Source organism: Gopherus flavomarginatus, chromosome 1 (genome assembly GCF_025201925.1).
Source record: "Gopherus flavomarginatus isolate rGopFla2 chromosome 1, rGopFla2.mat.asm, whole genome shotgun sequence".
NCBI classification, from domain to species: domain Eukaryota; kingdom Metazoa; phylum Chordata; order Testudines; family Testudinidae; genus Gopherus; species Gopherus flavomarginatus.
The window spans coordinates 202356350-202373823 of NC_066617.1; the positions used below are offsets into that span (position 1 = coordinate 202356350).

The window sequence follows — 17474 nt, forward strand, 5'->3', positions numbered from 1 at the left end:
GAATGCAAAGATTCTTCACAGAGGTCTCGAAGTAGCCGCTCCAAGTCTTCCGAACGTGTTATGTCTAAATCCAAATCTGATGAAGAAATGGAGGTTCAGGAGCCTTCACTGAGGTCTCGAAGCAGCTGCTCCGAGTCTTTGGAGCGTCACACATCTAGATCCAAATCTGTTGAAGAAATAGAGGGCAAAGATTCTTCCCAGAGGTCTCGAAGTAGCCGCTCCACGTCTTCTGAACGTCACAAGTCCAGATCCAAATCTGTTGAAGAAATAGAGGTTGAGGAGCCTTCCCGGAAGTCTCGAAGTAGCCGCTCCACATCTTCTGAACGTCACAAGTCCAGATCTAAATCTGTTGAAGAAATAGAGGTGGAGGAGCTTTCCCGGAGGTCTCGAAGTAGCCGCTCCAAGTCTTCTGAACGTCACAAGTCCAGATCCAAATCTGTTGAAAAAATAGAGGTTGAGGAGCCATCGCAGAGGTCTCGGAGTAGCCGCTCCAAGTCTTCTGAACGTCACAAGTCCACATCCAAATCTGTTGAAGAAATAGAGGTTGAGGAGCTTTCCCGGAGGTCTCGAAGTAGCCGCTCCAAGTCTTCTGAACGTCACAAGTCCAGATCCAAATCTGTTGAAGAAATAGAGGTTCAGGAGCCTTTACATAGGTCTCAAAGCAGCCGCTCTGAGTCCTTGGAATGTCAAAAGTCTAGATCCAAATCTGTTGAAAAAATAGAGGGCAAAGATTCTTCACCAAGGTCTCGAAGTAGCTGCTCCAAATCTTCTGAAGATCACAAGTCCAGATCCAATTCTGTTGAAGAAATAGAGGTTGAGGAGTCTATCCAGAGATCTCGAAGTAGCCGCTCCATGTCTTCTGAACGTCACAAATCCAGATCCATTTCTGTTGAAGAAATAGAGGTTGAGGAACCTTCCCAGAGGTCTCTGAGTAGCCGCTCCACGTCTTCTGAATGTCACAAGTCCAGATCCAAATCTGATGAAGAAATGGAGGTTCAGGAACTTTCACAGAGGTCTCAAAGCAGCCGCCCTGAATCCTTGGAACGTCAAAAGTCTAGATCCAAATCTGTTGAAAAAATAGAGGGCAAAGATTCTTCACCACGGTCTCGAAGTAGCCGCTCCAAATCCTCTGAGCGTCACAAGTCCAGATCCAAATCTGTTGAAGAGATAGAGGTTGAGGAGTCATCACAGAGGTCTTGGAGTAGCCGCTCCAAGTCTTCTGAACGTCACAAGTCTAGATCCAAATCTGTTGAAGAGATAGAGGTTGAGGAGCCATCGCAGAGGTCTCGGAGTAGCCGCTCCAAGTCTTCTGAACGTCACAAGTCCAGATCCAAATCTGTTGAAGAAATAGAGGTTGAGGAGCTTTCCCGGAGGTCTCGAAGTAGCCGCTCCAAGTCTTCTGAACGTCACAAGTCCAGATCCAAATCTGTTGAAGAAATAGAGGTTGAGGAGCTTTCCCGGAGGTCTCGAAGTAGCCGCTCCAAGTCTTCTGAACGTCACAAGTCCAGATCCAAATCTGTTGAAGAAATAGAGGTTCAGGAGCCTTCACAAAGGTCTCAAAGCAGCCGCCCTGAATCCTTGGAATGTCAAAAGTCTAGATCCTTATCTGTTGAAAAAATAGAGGGCAAAGATTCTTCACCAAGGTCTCGAAGTAGCCGCTCCAAATCTTCTGAGCGTCACAAGTCCAGATCCAAATCTGTTGAAAAAATAGAGGTTGAGGAGCCATCGCAGAGGTCTCGGAGTAGCCGCTCCAAGTCTTCTGAACGTCACAAGTCTAGATCCAAATCCGTTGAAGAAATAGAGGTTCAGGAGCCTTCACATAGGTCTGAAAGCGGCCACCCTGAATCCTTGGAATGTCAAAAATCTAGATCCTTATCTGTTGAAAAAATAGAGGGCAAAGATTCTTCACCAAGGTCTCGAAGTAGCCGCTCCAAGTCTTCTGAACGTCACAAGTCCAGATCCAATTCTGTTGAAGAGATAGAGGTTGAGGAGCCTATCCAGAGATCTCGAAGTAGCCGCTCCACGTCTTCTGAACGTCACAAGTCCAGATCCAAATCTGCTGAAGAAATAGAGGTTGAGGAGCCTTCCCAGAGGTCTCAGAGTAGCCGCTCCACGTCTTCTGAATGTCACAAGTCCAGATCCAAATCTGATGAAGAAATGGAGGTTCAGGAACTTTCACAGAGGTCTCGAAGCAGCCGCCCTGAATCCTTGGAATGTCAAAAGTCTAGATCCAAATCTGTTGAAAAAATAGAGGGCAAAGATTCTTCACCAAGGTCTCGAAGTAGCCGCTCCACGTCTTCTGAACGTCATAAGTCCAGATCCAAATCTGTTGAAAAAATAGAGGGCAAAGTTTCTTCACCAAGATCTCGAAGCAGCCGCTCCAAATCTTCTGAGCGTCACAAGTCCAGATCCAAATCTGTTGAAGTAGAGGTTCAGGAGCCTTCACATGGGTCTCAAAGCAGCCACCCTGAATCCTTGGAATGTCAAAAGTCTAGATCTTTATCTGTTGAAAAAATAGAGGGCAAAGATTCTTCACCAAGGTCTCGAAGTAGCCGCTCCAAATCTTCTGAGCGTCACAAGTCCAGATCCAAATCTGTTGAAAAAATAGAGGTTGAGGAGCCATCACAGAGGTCTCGGAGTAGCCGCTCCAAGTCTCCCAAACTTCAAAAGTCTAGATCCAAATCTATTGAAAAAATAAAGGGCAAAGATTCTTCACAGAGGTCTCGGAGTAGCCACTCCAAGTCTCCTGAACTTCAGAAGTCTAGATCGAAATCTGCTGAAAAAACAAAGGACAAGGTGTCTTCACAGAGGTCTAGAAGAAAACGCTCCAAATCTTCTCAACGTCACAAGTCTAGATCCAAATCAGTTGAAAAAGTAGAGGGCAAAGCGTCTTCACAGAGGTCTAGAAGCAAGCGCTCTAAATCCTCTGAGCGCAAATCACAAAAACATGATAGCGAATCACGGTCCAGACGAAATCGGTCTCGTTCAGTAACACGTAAAAGACTGTCAAAATCTAAATCTAATCATCGGTCTCGGACACGCTCTCTGTCACGTTCAAGACACAGGAGGAGGACTCGGTCAAGATCAGTGTCAAAAAAGAGACGGTCTTTATCAAGAGAGAGACACAAAAGATCTCAAAGGAACAGATCAAGGTCTGCTGATCGAAGACGACGACGATCAAACTCAAGGGATCACCGAATAGTGCTCAGGTTACGGACCAGAAGTCGAACACCTATTCGACGAAAACGGTCTAGGTCAGTGGGAAGAAGACGAAGCTCTAGCAAATCACCAGTTCGACTAAGAAGATCAAGATCACCTGGGAGAAGGAGATGCTATAGCAGATCACCTGATCGTCAGAGAAGGTCCAGATCATCCGACAAGTTTTCAAGCAGATCACCTAAACGTCTTACAGACTTAGGTAAGTAATGCTCTTATCAATCATTTTCATGGCTGTATAGTGTTGCCCTATGTAAACTTCGTCCTGCCTCTGATGAAGATAATATAGTGAAACCCTAGCATTCATCAGGAATCTCTTGTAAGTTCTTTTAAGCAATTGTTTAATAACAGACTTTTTGTTGGCATTGAGTATGCACTTTTCGGGGATTCAAAAGTGTAGTTTGATTGAAAATGCAGCAGAAAAATGTGGAGGGTACAGGATTTTAACAGGTTACTCCACATAGGCAGACCTCTGCACTCATGATGAACACTGAGGCTACGAGTCTACGCAGGTGCAAGTGCACAAAGTTTTGCCCCACATTGTAATTGTAGGATCAAGGCCTTAATGTTTTTGTTAAGATGCAGTGATTCACCAGATTTATTTTTCCCCCAAGAGCATATAGCACATTATTTAAGAAAATTGAAAACAAAATACACATGTGGGAGTCCTACAGTCAGCATAATGTTTCTTTGCCAGTCATATTAATTCTCTTACCTCATTTGCAACTTCTCTGTTGCTGTTCAAAATTACCTCCTTTATATAAAAAGAGGCAGGACTGAGCAAGTAATCTGGTTAACAAAGGATATGAGCTAGAGGATTCATGTAATGCACTCCAAATTTCCATGGGGCTTGAGGAGGAAAAATCTAGTAATTCTTCCTTACTTACTTCCCTTAGGAGCTGAGCTTAGAACCGTTTAAGGATGCTGGGCTGAAATCACTGAGTGTATTGAATAGATCTCACTTTGCCACCATGCACAGGTTCTCAGGGTCCCTATATTCTATTCTGTATCACATAGTAAGGTGGCAATATTTGGATACAACTAGCTGGTTTCCAAGTTGTTGAGCAGAAATCCATTATGTTAACTACACGTTTCCACACACGACTGCTGACTGAGGCAGCCTTAGTCAGAGGCAAGACTCAAGACACCTGAGATGTTGTTCCAGATACTGGAAAGCTGTAGTATGGAAGTTCATTTGCTCCTCATTGATTGCTGCCTGCATCAGGAATGACTTCCAGATCAAGATGTGAAAGACGACTTACCTAGAAATGTGAAGAACTTAAACTCTTTATTGAGGGCATGACCATAACCTAACATCACATATATGTTTACAGCACTGAAAACAGCTCTTCAACTGTGTGGCAAGATGCAACAGATTTTGAGAATCTGATATGACGGGGGGGTGTCTCTTTAAGCAAAAATGGAGACCAACCAAAAATTAAGGCTGAAAACAGTAATATCACACATTGTTTTCTTGGATCCTCTGCTTCTTTCCTGCCACAAGGAGCAGAGCTTCAATTTAATTTTTATCTTTGGGGAAGAGGAAGAATCCCCACTGTGAAGAACTGTAGTAAGGAGTTGATATTTCTTGAGTTTCTTTTTTTGCTATTGGTTATTTAGATGTAATAGTTATTTTGGTCTGTAGCTGAAAGAAACTTCAGTATACTCCCACCCTAAAATAAAGAAATCATTTATATGTTTTCGTTGGTTTATCTGTTCCTATCCATTCTCCCTGATTTTTGGAATAGTTTTGTTTCTGTTCCTTATGTGTATGCTCTGCTTCCTGACTTCACCTTGGGCCACATCTTATGCCTCTCACTTCACTCCTTTGTCTTTTCCCTCTCTCATTCTAGAGTAGTACAGGTGCTAGAGTAGCTTTATATTCACAGCATTTGGGGAGGGAGGCAGATTCTTAAATTGTTCCCAACCCCAGCTAGTCTCATTGCCTGAAGAAATGAGAGGATGGAGAGTTGAACAGCTCAGTATACTGCCTTGTCCCACTCATTCCACATTGTTGGAGCCAATGGAGGGAGAAAATATCTGGAAACAAGAGCTGGCTTAGCATGAGCAGAGATGTAGTCCCTACTCAGCATGTTCAGCTTTCGCTGGGGAAGTTAGAGCACTTTTCGGGGCGGTGAACTTCTGCTGCTGCAGTTTCACGTAAAGCTTCACTTGGAGGCTTTTCTGTAGCTGCAAGCATGAAGCTGTGTGATCTTTTCCATTGCTTAAAAAGTAAGGGGAATCTCATCCTGATATATGAGGGTTTACCTGTGTAACTTCTTGCTTAAGGTGGTGATACTTCATTTATTTGGTTTTTGCAGGATTTTTTGGAAAGTGGTTTGAGTCACAATTATTAGAATACGCAAATATGCCTCATGTATTTCCATTACCTGCCTTCTCTATACATTAGAAGCCACATTTATTATTTTCCATGAAAAAGCAGAATCTTGTCATGTTTAAAAATTTTTAATATGTAATAATTTTCTTAACAGTTTGAGATATATATTCACAGTGTTTAACCTATGACATAAAATGCTTGTTAAATTCCTGATTTGGTTATAGTTGGTATATTTAATATTGTCCTTTTTAGTTGACTTTCAGTGTTTTCAGATATTATTTCAAGGAATGGTTTAAAAGTGAGCTGCAAAGGATTTCAGAAAAATGGGGCTTGTGCCCCATTTTTGTTTCTTTATGACTTCTTCTTTCTCCTTCACTTTTACCTGAGAAATATCAGGAATGTCAACTTTGGTCTTTCACAGTTTTTGTGGGAGTACCTTTCACACATCTTAGAGGATGAATATTGTGAACTTTCACCTTAATATAAGAGGCCATGATGTTGAATCTTTAAATAATGTCTGCAAAATGTTAATTAGTCAATTAAGTTAAATAGGCATTGACCAAAATACGCGCGCGCACACACCACATACACAATCTGGAATTTTAGGTAGTCTTAAGGACTTCTTCCCTTCTCAGTTCATGTTTTCTCACTCTTGTAAAGTTTCTGTTTCACTGTTTCTCAAGTCACACAAACCTGAGTTTCTAAAATAAAAACCAAGCAGAAAAAACTAACACTCTTTCTTTTTTTTGAGGGGGAGGGAACTCTTCAGGCCTTTATACACCATAAAGGATCAAAAATTAAAAAAATGCACAGACCCATTTTTTCCTCCTATGCAGGTCTCTTTAGTTATATGCCTCCTGTGATATGAGGGAAAAGTGAATGCAATGTTCCATGTTACTTTTAAATATATATAAAGTGTGAATAATATTTTGTGTATGTGTGTGTGTGCTGTTTTTACATTCATAAAGTTTGGTTGGCATGGTGGGAAAACTGATTTAGTATTGCAACTGGTCCTAAAATTATTACTGTATATACTCGTTCATAAGCCAAATTTTTTTATTAAAAAAGGGAAGCTCCAGAGAAAAGGGTTGGCTTATGAACGGGTATAGAGAGGGAGAGGTGGGACACAGCCCCTCCCCCTAACAGAAGGAGCAAGGAGAGGCAGCAGTGCCAGAAGGGAAGAGGCGGGGCCAGAGTCTGTCCTCTTCTGACCACGCTGCTGTCCCCACAGCCTCCAAAACAGCTGCAGCTCCAGGACTGGCAGGCTGCAGCTGTGCCACTCGCCCCACCCCCCCAGAGCAGGCTATGGCCATGCCTCCTGGCCCGCCAGAGCATGCTGCGGCCGTGCTGCCCGTCTCAGCCCTCTGGAACATGCTGCAGCCACGTCGCCCCATCTGGCCTGCCGAAGCAGGCTTTGGCCACGCTGACCAGCCTGCTGGAGCAGCTCCAGCCAGGCCAGAGACATCATCCCCTGGCCCTCCCCAGATAAGGTGGGGTGGGATGGGATGGGATGGGGAGAGTGTGGGGGTCTTGGGCTAGGGGTGGGCTAATGTGAGGGGTGATCACGAGGGTTAGTCCCCTGACTCTCAGCTTTCCCCTCCCCCCATTTCCCCTCCAGTTGCTGTCCCGGCCCGTCAGGGTAAGCAGGTGGCGCGCCGGGACACTTTGTTTACTTAGGTTTACCTCCGTGCGTGCGAACAAACCATCTCAGCCCGCCAGCGGCTTATCCTGTTGGCCTGGGAGCCAAAGTTTATGAATGGGTTATAAAAATTTTCCATTTTTACTTATCCATCTTGGGGGGATTGGCTTATAAATGAACAGGCTTATGATCAAGTGTATACGGTATATATGTATATCTATACATATACGTTGGCTGTCAGAAATCTTTAGAGGCCCACTAATTAATATTTAATATTCTTATAGACAAGGCCCAGCTACTTGAAATAGCCAAAGCTAATGCAGCTGCCATGTGTGCTAAGGCTGGTGTCCCCTTACCACCAAGCTTACTGCCTATTATAGCTCCAGCAAAGAAGGAGGAGAAAGTTACTCAGAAGTCAGCAAGAGATACAATAAAGGAGCTCACTGAGGTAAGGAAATTAAATTTGAAAATAACTAGCCGACTGTTACTGTTGATAACTAGGTGTCTGGTCAAGCTGTAATTCTATATGTTTAATTCTCATGAAAATCTGCTTGTGGGACGACTGCAAGATTGAGCCCTAATGGTTTATCATGTTTTCTTCACAACTTCTATTAATATTGAAAATTTGATGTTTGTCATCTTATAGCAGTCGGTCACTGACTTTTATAATTTAAAAATATAAAAATATCACACTTTTTTACTCTCTGAATCAAATTTTATCCTTTACTGCACATGTTCAGCTCCTCTAGATTTTGGTGAGACGTATGTATGCGTACCCAAGGACAGAATTTGATGATTAAAATTATGACCTGTACCAATTGCAGTATATTAAAGTTCCTTTTGTTCAGATCACGAAAGAAATCTTTGCACCTTGTTTCTTCTGTCACAGGAAACTTCATGCTGTCTGATTTTGCTAAGTTCTGGGATGTGTTCTCAAGTTTTCACACTGAAAATTTTCTGTTCAAAGATGCCATTCTATCATTTTAAAAACTATCACAGTTCTGACATCTAAGCTTTTTTTATAAAATAAAATAATAATTGTAGTGTTCATGGAAAAGATGCCATTTCATGTAAAGAGAAACTGAAATTTGACTGCCCACATATTAGGTATAACATGGTATAGTGGCAGTGCAGGCTTTACCCCATTGCCCCATGGCACAGATGTGTTTCAGCCTTGACTTGGAGGGACTTGAGACAGATAGTAGCACAGTCTCCAAGTCTATTCAGTTTTTGGTTTCTGCTTAGACTGACAAGTAGTGTGCCATTCCAATGATAGTTTTTGTGATATGGCTCCTTCTCAACTCCAAATAGGCCATCAAACAATCATCAAATGTTTATAACTTCTGATTGCTGTTGATATGAATTGGAGTTGAACCAATAAGTTAGGTGATTGGCTCTAAATCTTTTTACCAATCCCCTGAGCCATGTAATGTCTTCAATTTTTACTAATATATAATGATGAATGGTGACATGCCACTATTTTCTCTGCTCATTTTCATGACAGAAAAACACCATTAATTATTTTGGCTTTCAGAATTTCCAACTTTGTAATGTTCTCAAACTCACCTCAAACCAATGCAGTTACAGATACCTCTGGAGCAATAGATTTGTTCTTAGCACCTCCCCATTTACTGTACATTTTTAGGTTTCACTTGCACAGTATGCAAAGTGGGATTGTCCTGTTCAGTTCTTCTAACCTGCAAAACATTTCAGAGGTGTCCCAATCTTTCTTTTAAAACCCTTGCACCTGGGAAGATTTCTGCACCACCAGTGAAAACAAGTAATTGTTTCTTGGGGTTTTCCTTGCAGTCATTTTGTGTGGAAATCTCCCTGCAGGCCAACTAAATAAGTGAGCTGTCTTTTTATTATTATTATTTTATTTTATTTACTACTACTATTAAACATTTATGTTATGGTGCCTAAAAGCCCCAATCAGGAGAGGGGGCCCCATTGTCCTGGGTGCTAGTGCTTTACAAGCACATAGTAAGAGACAGTCTGTGCTTTTGAAGAGCTCATAATTTTAGCCTTGGTTCCTGAAAATAGCTCCATGCAGCCCCTTTGATTATAGTATAGCTCTCGATGGATAAAAGAGTAGGGCTCAAAGTCCATCTAGACAAGATGGACACACTTCAATGGATAGACGATGTACAAGTAAATGGCAGAGGTATATGTTCATGCTAGTTGAATTTTTTGTAAAGAGTTCCCCAAACGATCAACTCCTCCTTCATAATTCATTTATTCCCAATCTTAAATATGTACTTCAACGAATTTGTCATTTCTTGTAGAAATAAGGAATGTTTCTGTCCAGATATTCAGATTGATTCAGAGTTATTTTTTGGTAGAAATGCAAGAAGATTGCACAAAGCACGGATGATGTGATTGTGAACAAGCCTCATGATTCTGATGAAGAGGAGGAGGAACGCCCTTTCTATAATCATCCTTTTAAACTCAATGAACCTAAACCCATTTTTTTCAACTTAAATGTAAGTACTTTAAACAGTTATAGATTATAAGTTTTAATTTTGTTTTATTTTAGCAAATGTATGTAGGTACAGGAAAAACAAATTTGATGACCCTTATCAATGGAGGAAATGTTAGTTTATTACGGAATTGCAGTTTTTATATTGACATGGATTTGCAATGGAATGTTAACAAAATTTCAACAGCAACATACCTACTTGAATGCCATAGTAAGAGACTGGTCAAAACTCAGTGACGTTCATGGCCAAATTAAGAGAAACTTGTGTCGCTAGATTAAAACTCACTATTTTTCTTTCTAGAGACATTCTGATTAAAATTTAATATTTTTAAAAACAGCTGATTTCCTTTAACTAACAGTTTTTTTAAAGCTAATTTTTCAGTACTTGCAGTAGAACCTCACAATCACAGATAACCTCCATTCCCGAGCTATCTGTAACTCCAAAATGTTCATAACTCTGAACAAAACACAGCTTCGGCTCCAGCAGTTCACATTCTGTGCCAGGTTCCAGAGGCTGCTAGGCACTTCATTGCAGGCAGCTTCTTTCCCGGCCTGGGCAAGCTTGCTCCCCTCCCGACTAGGGTGCGGTGGGAGGGGCACTGGTGGTGAAAACAGCCTCTCCCCCCAGGTCGAGGGAGGGGAGCATGAAAACAGCACCTCTGGCTTACAGGAAAGCAGCACAGACCCCAGTGCTGTTCCTGCTCTGGCTGCCTTGGGCTGGCAGCGGAGGTCACAGCTTTGCCTGTGAATTTCAGTGACTTTAACACCTATGCCTAGCTATAAGTGAGTGCCTGACATGTAGAGGTTGGGCTCGGGCTTGGAGTAGGGGTGGGGACAGACTGCCTAGATGTGCCTACCTTTAAGATGCAATACAGGTAAAAAGTACAGTATTTATCTTTATTCTTTAAAAAACAAAACAGCAGCAGCAAAACTGGGCTGGTAATGAATACTATATATTATTGAGGCTGCCTGACACTTCCCATTATAGGATCAGGTTTTCAGTTGCTTAGAACTTTGCCAAACTTTAAGCATTTAGGCTGAAGTTTTTCATGCCACATGGCTGCCAGAGGCTGAATATACTCTTCTGGAAAATTTCAGCCTGAATGGTTAAGCTGTTTCTGAGAATGAACCTAGGGAAAATACACTTTTTTTGCTCATGTTAAGAGATTCTGGCAACCATTTAGGTTTTCTTGTTGTTTTTTGAACAGCTTTAGCACCCCTATGCTTTGAATCAGAGACTTGAAATTTAGCAGGGCTGTGGCCTTTGTATCAGGGATGTATGTGCCTCTTGCTGTGCCCTTGAAAATCTGACCAAATATAGCCAAATTATAACTCCTTGAAAAATCTTACTTCACACATGCTCAGTAGAGATTTTTTTCATATTTTATCTAAAATCTCTGAAGCTTTTATCCTTATTGAACATGCCTGAATCTCTCTTAGCACCTAGTGCTGACTAGGCTTCACGGTATGGTGATCAAAAGTCCTGAAGAATATTAAAAAATGGACAATTAAATGAAATATTATGTTTTTAAGGCTGGCATTATTTGTTACCAGATAAGGCTCAGAATAATAAACAAGGCAATGTTACGGTGTAGAGACAGATACATATATACAGAAAACTCGCATGTAGCCTTGCATAATGTTGCTTATTTAAAACAGCCCTTATGCTGGCAGCAAGTACTTTATAGTTTAGAATGCAAATACATTTTTGTTAGTTTCATGTTTTCATATGCTCAAAACTTTCTGAGTTATTCAACTTTGGAGTAAAATTTTCCGTGTTTGTCTTCTCCCCAAAAGTGGATTTTTTTATTTTTTGAAAAATTGAAAATGTCTTCAGCTGTTTTTTCAGGTTTGAGTGAGCGGAAAGAAAATGAAATATAGAACACTTTTTCCACTTTAAAACATTCTTGAATATGTGGAAAACTTGTGACTGAAGTTTGGAATATAAAACTTGGCATGTGTATAGTTTAGGCTGTCAAGCGATTAAAAAAATTAACCACAATTAATTGCATGATTAACATTTTTTACTGTGATTAAATAATAGAGTACCATTTTATATAAATATTTTTGGATGTTTTCCACATTTTTAAATATATTGATTTAAATTACAACACAGAATACAAAGTGTACAGTGCTCACTTTATATTTATTTTTGATTACAAGTATTTGCACTGTAAAAGTGATAAAAGAAATAGTATTTTTCATTTCACCTAATACAAGTACTGTAGTACAATCTGTTTATCATGTAAGTTGAACTTACAGGTTATGTATAAAAAACAACTGTGTTCAAAAATAAAAAAAATGTAAAACTTTAGAGCCTGCAAGTACACTCAGTCCTACTTCTTCCTCAGCTAATCACTCAGACAAACAAATATGTTTACATTTGCAGGAGATAATGCTGCCTGCTTCTTCTTTACAATGTCACCTGAAAATGAGAACAGGCGTTCGCGTGGCACTGTTGTAGCTGGTGTTGCAAGATATTTATGTGCCAGATGCGCTAAAGATTCATATGTACCTTCATGCTTTGGCCACCATTCCAGAGGACACGTGTCCATGCTGATGATGGGTTCAGCTCGATAATGATCCAAAGCAGTGCAGACCAATGCATGTTCATTTTCATCATCTGAGTCAGATGTCACCAGCAGAAGGTTGTTGGTTTTTTTGGTGGTTCAGGTTCTGTAGTTTCCACATCAGAGTGTTGCTTTTTTAAGACTTCTGAAAGGATGCTCCACACCTCATCCCTCTGAGATTTTGGCACTTCAGATTCTTGAACCTAGGGTCGAGTGGTGTAGCTATCTTTAGAAATCTCACATTGGTACCTTCTTTGCGTTTTGTCAAATCTGCAGTGAAAGTGTTCTTAAAATGAAAAACGTGCTGGGTCATCATCCAAGACAGCCATAACATGAAATATATGGCAGAATGTGGGTAAAACACAGAGCAGGAGACATATAATTCTCCCCCAAGGAGTTCATTCACAAATTTAATTAACACATGATTTTTTCAACGAGCGACAGCAGCATGGAAGCATGTCCTTTGGAATGGAGGCCAAAGCATGAAGGGGCATACAAATGTTCAGCATATCTGGCATGTAAATACCTTGCAATGACTGCTACAGAAGTGCCATGCAAAAGTCTGTCTCACTTTCACGTGACATTGCAAATGTACATTATCTCCCATAAATGTAAACAAACTTGTTTCTCCTAGTGATTGGCTACAAAAAAAATAGGACTGAGTGGACTTGTGGGCTCTAAAGTTTTACATTGTTTTGTTTTTCAGTGCAGTTATGTAACCAAAAAAAATCTACATTTGTAAGTTGCATTTTCATGATAAAGATATTGCACTACGGTACTTGTATGAGATGAATTGAAAAATTCTATTTTATCATTTTTACAGTGCAAATACTTGTAATCAAAAATAAATATGAAGTGAGCAGTGTACACTTTGTATACTATGGTGTAATTGAATCAATATATTTGAAAATATAGAAAAACATCCAAAATATTAAATAGATTTCAATTGGTATTCTGTTTTTTAACAGTACGATTAGAACTGATTAATTGTGATTAATTTTTTTGAGTTAATCGTGTGAGTTAACTGCGATTGATTGACAGCCCTAGTATAATTACTGAAGACTATTCACATTGGTTGTTTTCATTTTCATTTACTAAATTTAGGAGCATTTGAAAAATGCATATTGAGCACATGCAGTAGCTTTCTGTTATAAAACTGGCTTAAATGACTAGTCTGAGTGCCCCCTCTTGACCTGCACCCTACCAATTCTTGTCTAGCCTTTACCTGCTTTGTACACCTTTCAGAAAGCAGCTTGAAGTGATCTAAATGTGTAGATCAGTTTTAGCTACCTAAGATGATCTAAACGTTTAGACCAGTTTAAACTGCAAAAACATATAATTTATGGAAATGGAGCAGCTGGAGTACTGTCCAGGTGGGCATAGTTAAGCTCTTTTAAGTCTGGGATAATAAAAGTTAACCTTTATTCTGCCTCCTCTTTAAATTCAAGACAATATGTTATCTTAGGTGCATATATCTAAAGTGTATTGTTTCAGCTGATAACCTGATTATGTGATTGGATGCTCTTTTCATAAAGAGGCAGAGTTAAGGTTGCATGTTTATCTTAATTTTCATGTTTATTGATTTTTGTTCACCTTAATATTACACTAATATGGTTTTTTCTGTTAATAATATATATTGTCTGGAAATAAATTTAAAGCTGGGTGATTACGACACCAGCTCAAGCAAGATTTGTTTACAGTCCCTCTTAATTCTCCATTTGCCAATATCAAATATATTTTTAGCCAGTTTAGAATTAACAGATATTTAAATTGAATCAATATATTAAATTTGTTTTATATGGACTAATATTCATTAAATGTGGTACTTGTGTAGATCACCTACCATCTTAAGAAGTTTTTCATGTCTTACAGAGAGTTTTTGGTATATTTTTGCCAGGTTATCTACCATGACCAGGTGTTTGTGGAAATAGTCTGTGATGGAACTAGTCACGAGTATGAGAAGCTTATTAAGAGGTAGCTACCCACTACAGAGGAGTGGCATCCACTTTATTACACTATCGTTTTCTGACACTACAAACTTCATAACACTTCTTTTTGTAGTACAAACAGAGCAGTAACGGGAGTGTTGAAATGTTAGGTTTCTACAAAAACACATTTTTCTCCTTGGTGGAATTTTTCACCAGATCTTGGAACGGAAAGGCGTAATCATTCTTTTTAACCACAGCTGGTAACCTTGTCTTTTTTATATTTGTAGCAGATGAGGTATCGAAGGATTTGGCAGGTCCTCAGGAGTTTTTAGTAAAGCTAGAAACTCCTGAAAACAGATGAGCCCTTTTTATTTAAACAGCATATTTAAGGTTGGTGTGGTGTGTTTTGGGGCGGGGAGGTTGAGTTGCAGATATCGATAGAAACACACTGACCTACTTTAAATGAATTCGTTTTGAAATTAATTAGCATGGAGTTTAGCCACTTTTAATCTGCTGACAATTTGAGTAATCTCACTACACACTTTAGTTTCTTTGCGGTTGGGGGAAGAAGTAGTGGTTGCCTTCTTTACATATAAAGGCCTCAATCCTGTAAACACTTACAGGACGTCCACACTACCTGCCGGATTGGCTGGTAGCAATCGATCTATCGGGGATCGATTTTATCGCGTCTCGTCTAGACATGATAAATCAATCTCTGAACACTCTGCCGTCAACTCCAGAACTCCACCTGGGCAAGAGGCGGAAGCAGAGTCGACAGGGGAGCTGCGGCCGTTGATCCCGTGCCATGAGGATGGGAGGTAAGTCGATCTAAGATACGTCGACTTCAGCTACGCTATTCTTGTAGCTGAAGTTGTGTATCTTAGATCGATTTCCCCCTCACCTCCCTCCAGTGTAGACCAGGCCTTAGAGTTTCTGTACGTGGGAAAGTTTCACCAGTTATACAGGTGTAGGTAAACCAGTATCGTTATACTGGTATAACTCTCCATGTGGACACTCTTACTTTGGAGTAAGAGTGGCTTTTTTGGCTTAGTTTAAATCCCTTCCAAAATGAGTGTCCAGAATAAGTCTGTCCACACAAGGAGTAATAACAATATAATCAGTGGTTTAAATTCATATCCTACTTTCTACTGGTATAACTTCTCTGTGTATAGAGAAGCTCTTACTCATGTGTTTAGCTATTTGCAGGATCAGGACCAACACCAGTCACATGAGGGCTGAGCAAAAGATCCTGTCGTTGCTGCTCAGTGTAGAAACTAGAGGCTTAAAAATAGTTAATTGGGGGGCTAAGTTTTTGATTGAAGTCCATTGTGAGAGTCAAGAACAGTGAACGGAGCACATCCTCCATTACTTTCCTTCATTTTAAATCAATTTACCAAATGCACTTCCTTGTTTATTGGGGACATTCAACACCTGAAAATGGCAGTGTCTAAGTGTTTGGACTTGCTGCATAATCGTTTACACACTGTTGTGGAACTTCTTTCAGGTACTGAGTGGGGGGTGGCGGGAAATGCTGACAAAGTTCTATGGCAAAATGGAAGCAGTTCTGCAGTGGGTGAGTGACTTGAAGAAAACTTCAGATCATACAGATTTAATTAGTTTTATACAGGACAACAAAGCATTTCAAAATAATACTGATGGACAGAGGAAGAGTTTAATAAACTGGGTGTACCAGAGAAAAATGGAATATGCTTATTGAATGTCTCTCTTCTCTAAAAGACTTACCAATATTCTAGGATCTTTGTTGCCTGCTGGAACTGTTGCTTTCATGCTGAGTGAAAGGCATCCCACTTAAAACAAACAAAACCTTTTTTCCTGGTACCGTTTTCGTATGCAGAAATCCTCAGTCGCAACACAGACTGCTGTAAATAGCAAGGAACTTAGAAATGCTGAACTTTGCATCTTCTCAAACTAAAATCTTTTTGGATTATATGTCAGCATTATTACAACACAAGACAAGTTTTGATCACCTTAAACACAGCTCAGGGAACTCTGGGACTTTATTTTTCCTGTATCCACAAAAAACTGTGCCAAGGGTGAGGTGATCAGGAATGTGTTTTGTAAACCTGAAGAAGCTTCTGGTAATATATTAATTGTAGGTGATAGTGTAGCTTTTGGACAGTATATATTGTATTCTGTCTAAGAACTGATTCAGTTTAATTAGATCCCATGGTTCCATTGCTGTTACTATTATATTAACAAAAATAAAATATTATTTGGTTTTCATTATATATTTAAATCTCCCAAAAGGAATATGCAGTACAAGGGGAAGAGGGTGAGGAGAGTTCTTTATGGCAATGTTCTCTCTTGCTAGTGTGATCAGATATTTAGAGTGACTGTACCTTGTGGGCACTTAGTTTCCTGACTTCTCATCGAGAGGCGGAATCTGTTAATATCCCCTCCAAGACATCAGTCCATCATCTGTGTACGACTCTAGCAGGTTTCTCTTTGGCTAGGTTTGCCTAAGATTTAATTGATCAAGATGATGGTGTTATAGTACTACAACTGTACATAGTATTGTGCAGTAAGTGAATTGCTCAGCCGGCCCCTACCATTAAGAGCTGATAACACAAAACCTCAAGCAGGAAAAGGAATATGTTGCAATACACAGAGAGAGGGGAGACCCTGAGAGCATGGGACTTGGAATTAAGAACCCCTGAATTCTAATCCTAGTTTTGACACCAATTTCCTTTTGTGGCCTAGGCAAGTCGTGTAATGTTTCTGACTATTTCCCCATGTGAAAAGTGAGTCTAAATCTTACCTACCTCGCAGGAGTGTTGTGAGGAATAAATAATATTGTAAAGCTATTTGAAGATAGAAAGCGCTATATTAGTGCTAAGTATTATTAGAACAAAGAGATAAGTATATTCATAGCTTGAATACTTTACAGAATATAGATGAGTTTTTAGAATTTTTTTGGGAGAGAGAAGGCACTGTTCAGGAGTCAAAACTAGATACATTTTTTCTGATGTATTAATTATAATTGTTCTTTATATACATGCTTTCCAAACAATGGCTTACAGTTGTTACTTTGTATACATTTAATTGCAGAACTATAGTAAGTTAATTTTATATGTACTTTAGAAGTTCTTTCATCCTGTCATTTTGGATATACTGTACACCGTTGAAATCAGTGATACCTGCACACTTGCTCTGTGTTGTTTTTATATTTGTATATTCTGTATAAGCATCACATGGCAAGATTTAGCTTTGACAGTGCATCTAGGTCTTGGTTTTCTTGGGCACATAACACTTGATCTTCTGTTTTTGCATGTTTTATTCTATA

General features: G+C 39.8%; 1 protein-coding gene across 50 annotated transcripts in view; it reads left to right on the forward strand.

Annotated features, from left to right (window-relative positions):
• The window catches only part of SON (SON DNA and RNA binding protein), a 68786-nt gene that overhangs the window by 13934 nt on the left and 37378 nt on the right, over positions 1-17474 (forward strand). For 5 of the 50 annotated variants that reach the window (XM_050928731.1, XM_050928633.1, XM_050928811.1 and 2 more), the window contains exons 5-11: positions 24-273; positions 544-1041; positions 1312-1733; positions 1914-2273; positions 2541-3418; positions 7478-7641; positions 9536-9676. In XM_050928731.1, coding sequence (XP_050784688.1) covers positions 24-273; positions 544-1041; positions 1312-1733; positions 1914-2273; positions 2541-3418; positions 7478-7641; positions 9536-9676 — 2713 coding nt within the window. Of the gene's footprint in view, positions 1-23; positions 274-518; positions 1104-1263; positions 1824-1893; positions 2274-2540; positions 3419-7477; positions 7642-9535; positions 9677-17474 lie in introns of all 50 variants that reach the window. The other 45 variants (XM_050928727.1, XM_050928661.1, XM_050928700.1 and 42 more) reach the window with 45 other exon arrangements.